We start from the raw sequence: 8,393 nt of genomic DNA on the forward strand, positions 1-8,393 counted from the left end.
ATGGCTGGGCGCTGAGCCAAAGACAGACATGACACAATGGTGTCTATGGAAGCAGCAATAACAATCCATTCAAATATATTTGCCGACGTGGTCGTATAGCGATGCCGGCTCAACATCGTGATGTCTGTCAGCCATCGCAATGGACGATGCCATCGTCTATCGGCCTAACCCTAAGAGCAACTCTGTCTGTTCCCACGGTGATGCTGAACTGACTAACAAGCTTAACACATTTTTTTGCTCAATTTGAAGTTCAATCCCAGCAAGAGAGACTGAACAGAGACACTTATACACTTATATTGAGCACACGTGAGGTACAATGTACACATGTACAGATCTTTTTTATGGTTATGCATAATTATGTTAACTAATTACTACTGTTATTATCTTCTTATTTTACATTGGATTTATTATTTTTAAATAGTTATTTTATTTATTTGGTTATCTCATAGAATTGTATTGCTTAGTATTAGTATAATTTTTACCATTACTTTTATTTATCGAATAATATTTTGTCTAATAATGTAACTCAGTGTTTAACTCAGTGTTTGTTGAACTGTTGCATAATATCAATATCACATTTGCAATCGTGCTGATGTTCAGGAAAAAAGCACTCTTTCTCATGCGATATTGCTTAACACGGTCATATGACGTAAGCATAAAAAGATATGAAAAGTCAAACAGATATTTTATCCTCACATCTTAGTGGTCAGTCTAACGGCATTATAATAGGCTACATCGTGCAGTAAAAGCATGTACTTTTAATGTGCATGTGCAGGATTTATCGTACTTGAAAAAAAAAAAAATGCTATTTTGCAAACTACTGACACACACAGCAACCAAACATCCAGCAGAAGCTGTTTATCCACCCGACATATCAAACAATTTTTTTTACAGATAAAACAAACAGGAAAAATATTGCAGGGTCCATTTACACTCAAAAAACAGTGAATAACATTTTATGACATTTAACATTTATAACATTTACATTTATATTTATGTTTGCATGCGTTGTTACAACAAAATTCATGAGTGAATGTTAATGAGATAACACAGTAACCTGAAAATTATTTTATTTATTTTGAGAAATGTGCATTTGGTTACCTGAGAGATTTGTTGTTTGGAATATCTGGGTTTACAACATGATCTCTGTTTTATGATTGCAGACTTTGGTATTTTGTCAAATCTGAGAAAAATAACACTCTAGTTGAAACATGAGTTTACCTTGGTTTTTCTTCCAAAGAAACTGAGAAGTGTAAAGGCCTGGATCAATGTTTCCTGAAATTCAAGTATGACGAGCTCACACAATCCTGTATACTATGTTTATAACAGTGACATGGCTTAGAAAAAAACGTCAAAAAATTTGACATTTTAGTCAACCAGCATCTCAAACAAAGAGCCTGTGAAGCGTTGAGCGCCTCCTGCTGGATGACCCTATGATGACGCACTTCCACAGCTTTCAACATCCTACATCTATCAGAAAAATAACGTACAATTATAATGTTACAGGCCCAGCTGATAAATTAACTGATGCCTGTAAAACAGGATTAAAGAAAAGAAAGCCGCGTCTGGTCTTTCACAGCTGCTCTGCTGATATTTTTATTTTAACAAGCAGTTAATTTCAGTTACACACAATTGCTTTTAAAGCATTACTTCACGGGATTACTTAGTGTCTCTCTTCTATCACGGTGTCAAAATAAATCACCTTTCGTCACTTGTTTGCCTCCTTTCTTCATTTCACCTTCTTCTTTAGTTCACATTTGAACAGACTTCTTATAAACATCAATATTAATATTGACAAACACCATGAGAATTAGTGTGAATTTACTCATAATATTCAATGCAATAATGTTTTATTCATGCTGTACTTGCTTCTTAAAACTAATTCACTCTTATATCGCCCATAGGACACAGATTCAGCGCTTCTACACTTTCCTCAGAGTCTGATCACGTGACTAGTAAGCGCGCCAAACGCGATCACAGAGTGATCGAGCTTCCAAAAGATATTTAATGCCATTTATTAACTCTTTATAACGAACAAATAAACATTTTGTAACCACAAAATAAGTAATACAGCACTATAGTTAAACATAATGCTCACTGGGGCATATTAAATCATTTTCTTCATGTTAGCGCGAACATCATAAATCAAGAAAAACAGCACGTCCTCGAACTACTTCACCAATAACAGTTTACATTCACTGTACATTGTAGTGCAATCACTGCTCTTTTTAAATGGTTTCTTTTTTTATTCCCGTGTTTTTACCTGTAAAGCAGGATAAAGTCAGAAGATCAGGAGAGTCACGTCTGGTCTGTCACAGCTCCTCTGCTGATATAAGGACGCATGCGCAGTGCGCGATCTTTATTCTCTTTATTTATTTATTTTTGTCCATATAGTTCGATGAACATTCGTTTTCGTTAATTTACACAATAGCTCTGCATAAAGAAAATAAATAAGCGCAATCAGTGAATAACAATACCCAGAAAAAAAAAAAAACATAGCCTAATTGTGTAGGCCTACTTTGTGTATCACATGACACTATACATTGTTATATTACCTTGGCTTTACAAAACACAAGTAAACACTGCTGTGAGTGTTTCTAATACAGATGCCGAAGGAGTGACGGTGAATTAAACATCTTTCTCTCTTCTGACTCAATCTAATCAATCTGTCTATATTTTTCTCTGTTTTTGGAAAGTCGTGGAAACAATGTAGCCTGTGTGTTTATGTGTATATGTGTTTTACTCCAGAAAATCTGCCAGAGGCACACAATAAAAATGTAATAAAAATGAATAAAATAATGTTTGTAGTGGTAGAAGAAGAATATTATTTAATAAAGACTTATTATTATATCATTTAATATAAATAATATTATTTAATAAACTATTTAACTCAATGTAAACATTTACAATTATTTAAATAATGTTTTAATAATGCTGTATATGTGGTGCACTGCTGAAATCTCCTCCAGGAGGCGCTGGACATAATAAATGTAATAAAACATGGAATATACAGCAGTAGCAGTAAAGTGAGATCTGTGTCTCTTTATTCATTAGTTTTATGTATTTAAGGGAAATACAAACAATAAAGCCTTTAAAACTGAAAACTGAAAACAGAGAACACCCTTGAAAATTCTTTAAGTTCAGCGTTCTGCTTTAGATTTCAATATGTCCTAAAAAAGATAAACATAAAAAGCCATACATTAATAATTCTCACAGATACTTATACATGCAAAATCAGTTTGTGAGAAATGTCATCATCAATCATGTACCTGATGTGTGAATATGTGCTTGATCTCTTCAGCTCTTCTGGATCTGATCTCATAAACCACAATAATGACAGTAGCCACGCCCACCAGAGCAGAGAGGACCAATCGGATCACAGCTTCAGTAGGACCACAACAGTGGACAGAGTCTGAGGAATAAACACATCAAACTGAGATCAGATCAGTCAATAAACACTAATATCAGCGCTGACATCAACTAATATCAGCGCTGTCGTACCTGAACATGTGTGACAGAGTGTGTTGATGTCCAGATGTGTGGTCTGGTTGCTGATGGGATTGTTCAGCACACAGCTGTAGGTGTTTTTATCCTGATATTCCACCTCCAGAGGTAGAGAGAGACTGATGCTGAGATCAGACGCACTGATGCTGGACAATACACTGATTCCTTTGTACCAGGAGAGAGTCACATGACTCACATTCACCACTGATGAACACACCAATGAACATGATGATGATGATGATGAAGAACAGTGTGAAGAGTTACTGATGATGACAGGAACAGGCAGACGAGCTGGAAAACATGAGATAATAAATTAACAGTGAGTAACAGTAAATAAGTGGCTATTTTATTAGTCAGTGTTTGAATGTTTTTATTGAGAGTCAGTGCAGTCTTCAAATAGTTCACCAATTTGTTGAATTCCACCTGGTAGTCTTAAGCAGAGCTGAGAAAAAAGAAAACAAACACAACAAAGAAAGCAGAACACACACACAAAAACTTCCTAAAATGCAACAATTTAATTGTGAAGTAATTCACCCTTTAAAGAAACACTGAATCTGTATGTGGTCTCTGTCATGCCGCTGACGGTCGCTTCATATTCTCCAGAGTCTGTGGTTCTGGTGTGTGTGATGGTCAGAGATCCAGTCTGATGATCCAGCTTCAGTCTGTCTCCGAATCTCCCATCAGATATAGAAAAGATTCCAGCCTCTTTATCGATTACAGCAATAAGAGTCTCTGGACGTCCAAACGTCCACATTATCAGATCGTGTGTCTGGAGTTGAGTCTCAGAGTTTAGAGAGACTGAATCTCCCTCCGTCACTGACACTGACTTCACTTCAACACCAAATACACCTGAAGAACAAACACAACAAGATTTTTCTGTTTAAATCAATAAATACACTTTAAAAAAACATAGTGATGTTATTCCGATCATTCGTTTCCCAAAAATTAGAAAACAGCGCCATTTTCATTAACGAAAAAACCCCCATCAATTTGGCCCATCGTTTTTACGCTCAGTGGGTAGAAATGGTTAAACGCCATTAATATTTGATCCAGTATTCAGGATCTAATCATCATCATGTGCCCGTTGTAGGCCTTTTCGGCGGTGGACAGGGGTCATCTCTCTGACTCTGACCGGTCTGAGGATATGTGGCCCATACACTGTCAGAAATAGGGGTACAGTAGGTCCATTTCTGTCCCCCAAGGTACAATCTACACTAACGTACCCCATAGGGCTTATTATTGGACCTCAAGGTACATATATGTACCTTTTTGAGGGTCAAAAAGCATTAAAAGGTACATATATGTACCGTTTATTTTAAAGGTTAAGGTGCAATATTGTACCCTTGAGGGTACAGCCCCAGTGACAAGCCATTGTACCCCTAAAGGTACAAATATGTACTTTATTTTCTGAAAAAAAAAAAAAAGGTACAAAACCTGTTGCTGGGGGTAGCCTTTCAAAACATACTAAAATACACTCTAACAAACGCTGGGTTGAGACTGTTGGGAAAGGAAGCTGGGTTGATTTGACACAATTTGTGTTGAGTTTTTTTATAGCATTTAGGAAGTTACATGCACCGTTAAGGGAATAAATATGGTACAAAGGTGTACCGTTTTATATTGAATCAGTGATAGCTTTTGTTCCTTTGCTTGAGAGTGTGTTCTCTGACACCTTTCTATCATTGGCAGCATTATGTTTTTCAGCTATTTGAGTTATAGTAGCTCATCTGTGTGATCAGACCGGACAGGCCTTCGCTCCCCATGTGCGTCAATGAGCCTTGAGCTCCTATGACCCTGATGAAGGTGCACTAATTATCCTTCATTTCACCACTGTTGATACTAACCACTGTACCGGGAACAACCAACAACACTTGCTGTTTTGGAGATGCTCTGACCAAGTCATCAAGAAATCACTATTTCGTAAGTCACTCAGATATTTTCGCTTTCCCATTTCTCCTGCTTCTAACACATGAAATTCAAGAACGTTTGTTCACTCACTGTCTAATATATCCATCCCTTGACAGGTGCCATTGTAAAAATATAATCAATGCTGTTCACTAGTGGTTTGTTTGTTTTATAAATAATTATTAAATAATTCTTTGTATAAAAATACTTTATAAGTTTGAAGACTTGCAGCACAACTGACACTGTAATTGTGACTCACCATATACAGTAACACTGAATCTGTACGTGATCTTCCTCCTGCCTTTGATAGTTAGTTGATAACGTCCAGCATGTTCAGTTGTGGTGTTTGTGATGGTCAGAGATCCAGTTTGATTGTCCAGCTTCAGTCTGTCTCTGAATCTCCCATCAGGGACATCAGATGTGGAGAAGATTTCATCCTTTTTATTAATGTGAGCTATAAGAGTCTCTGGACGTCCAAACGTCCACATTATCAGATCATGTGTCTGGAGTCCAGTATCAGTGTTTAGAGTGACTGAATCTCCCTCCATCACTAACACTGACCTCACGACATCAACACAAAACACTCCTGGAGAACAAACACAAGATTTATCTGTTTAAATCAATAAATAGACTTAATGATGTTTAAATAAAGTGAACAGCTTGAAATTTAATTTTAAAATCAATAATTTCCAAACAACAGTTGGTCTGATCTCCACACAACATCAAACACAGAAGACACTTTTACTTCAGACGAGAATCACGTCACACTGAAACTAATGCTGTTTGAGCTTCAGTGTTTTATAGAACCAACATTTAGAGAAACACACAGTGAATCTGATGCAGAAACAACTGAAGTCATAAAAACACATTTAAACTCACCATCCAGACGCCACAAACACAAGGAGAGCAAAACAGGGAGAAACATCTTCAACGGTTTCACGTTTCAGTCCACAAATATAAAAAGAAACCCTTCAAAACCGTTCAGTAATAAAATGACAGATGTGAAGCTGCTCTGTAAAGTGAAGTGAAACTCTACAATCAGCTCAAATAACCACATATCTTTAACTGTTGGTGCATGTGACCATCTAATTCTTTCTTTCTGATTGATTCATATTCTCCAGTAGGCTATGTTAACTTCCTGTAGAGCAATGGTGTCATTTTTAACATCAAACGGACCCATAACAAGCTTGAGAAGTTAAAAATGTCTTAAAGCAGAGAATGTTTGTTTAATATAAAAATAGATTTTTTTTTTTTTTTTTTTTTTTTTTTTTTGAATATAATGAAACATCTTAACCTGTGAAGTGACAGATTTTGGATTCTCTATACCCACCTCTGCTAATAAGACTATATGTTAGTTGGCTTGAAAGAAAGGAGGAAAGAAGTTATTCAGCCAAAATAAATAAATAAAAGGGAAACACATGTACGACATGTACTCGTCACTGCCCTGAAGCGCGAAAATCAGCCTTTTAAATTTCAACCGACCGTTGGACCGTCTCATTCTTCATCGAGCAAGGATACGTGAGTATTGCTTTAATTTGACCTACCTCAGCTAAATAAGATACGTAATTATTCAAACACAACCTACAACTTCATTTTCTAATGTGACTAATATAGCCTCGCTCGCACTGTTTAGTTTTTCATTTGATTTGTCTGCTATTTAGTCTCATTCGTTTCTTTGCTCCTCGGGTTTGTGGATGATTCGGACTGATTCCGGTCACCGACCTTTATCGCCTTTATCGGGGCACAAAGTAACGCTTTTTGACTTTCTCAGTTTGTGTAAATCTACTTATGGTTCAGAGTATTTATTTTTTCCCACATTAATTTCACACGTCTAGTGCAATTATGTGGTTTTGTTTTATTAGTACAGTATATACTTTTTACTCCACCGAAAGAATGGAAGTGAAATGTGACAACATGCCCCATAGGTGGGGTACATTGTAACATGACCATATGACAGCTTAAAATGTTATCTGATCTAATAAAAAATATATACAAGACAAACTAAAATATTTTCTAAATAAAGTACAATTATTAACTTTTTCATGGCATTTTTTTAAATAATTAAATATAAACTCATTTTTGAGTTTTGACTACCAACAGGAAAATACAGCTATAACATAGTTGAAAACAAATATATGATTAGTAATTTCTGAACATTGACTCTCAGTCTTTATTCACCTTTTTCTCATGTTTTCTCAATAGAATTAATAAAAGTAGGCTATAGAATATAATAGCATATTTCTAATAGGGGCACATTGTAACGCATTGTGACAACATGCCCCACCCGCACAACTGGGATTTAAACCCGGATAAACCTGGGATTTTAACCCGACACTAGTTCTGATGGTTAGCGAAGCATTAAAGAACTATCTCAACTGTTAAATAACATATTGGAGATTAAAATAATATCAGATTGCCCCCTTGTCTGCCATACATACAGAACCTGGTTTTGTTCATTAAATGTTCTGATCTGCCTTTGCTTTTTATGTTTTATTTATTATACTTAAAATAATTGTTTATATTCGTATTTAATCTTTTTTTTTTCACAAATGTAGACTTTTGGAAGTGCAATTTGATTACCATATGCAGTTAAAGTTGAATTAGATAACCTTCTATGTCATTTTTACTCTTCAAAGTGTACACTTGCAGGCGTTGATTATAATTAATTTACTGCTAGGCCCATAAATAATAATAATAATAATAATAAACAATGGATATGAACAAGGATATACAATATTTAAAAAAGTATATAATTATCTAACATCTGACTAATTAACAAAACATAACATGCTAAATTGGGGAAAGGCTATCTTAGATCTATAGCATAAAAAAAATTAATTGTCAGAATGTCGTCTCACAGCTGCTGAATGTCAACATGAACAACTGACAATGCACAATGTAGCGAGCACGTAGACAGCGACGTTGCCATAGTAGAAATAAAACGTGACATAGACGTTGCCAAAACATAATTGTGTTTGCTGGGAATG

At 35.6% G+C, this 8,393-nt stretch overlaps 1 protein-coding gene across 1 annotated transcript; it reads right to left on the reverse strand.

The window, feature by feature from the left end:
- Positions 1-2,977: 2,977 nt before the first annotated feature.
- LOC307170006 (uncharacterized protein) lies at positions 2,978-6,428 on the reverse strand. The gene is made up of 6 exons (XM_079890936.1): positions 6,286-6,428; positions 5,666-5,992; positions 4,039-4,353; positions 3,502-3,795; positions 3,270-3,412; positions 2,978-3,170 (listed from the first exon to the last, which is right to left on the reverse strand). Exons 1-6 carry the CDS (start codon positions 6,329-6,331, stop codon positions 3,141-3,143), a joined length of 1,155 nt encoding a protein of 384 aa, XP_079747062.1. The 5' UTR covers positions 6,332-6,428; the 3' UTR covers positions 2,978-3,140.
- Positions 6,429-8,393: the final 1,965 nt, after the last annotated feature.

This window comes from Squalius cephalus, assembly GCF_949319135.1.
Source record: "Squalius cephalus genome assembly, chromosome: 13".
NCBI classification, from domain to species: Eukaryota; Metazoa; Chordata; class Actinopteri; order Cypriniformes; family Leuciscidae; genus Squalius; species Squalius cephalus.

Excerpts from the sequence above, each read along its gene's own strand:
- LOC307170006 (XM_079890936.1), bottom strand. The coding sequence starts at position 6,331 with ATGTTTCTCCCTGTTTTGCTCTCCTTGTGTTTGTGGCGTCTGGATG. Across the intron at positions 5,993-6,285 it reads GTGTTTGTGGCGTCTGGATG|GAGTGTTTTGTGTTGATGTC; the intron begins GTGAGTTTAAAT and ends TTTGTTCTCCAG. Across the intron at positions 4,354-5,665 it reads ATTCAGTGTTACTGTATATG|GTGTATTTGGTGTTGAAGTG; the intron begins GTGAGTCACAAT and ends TTTGTTCTTCAG.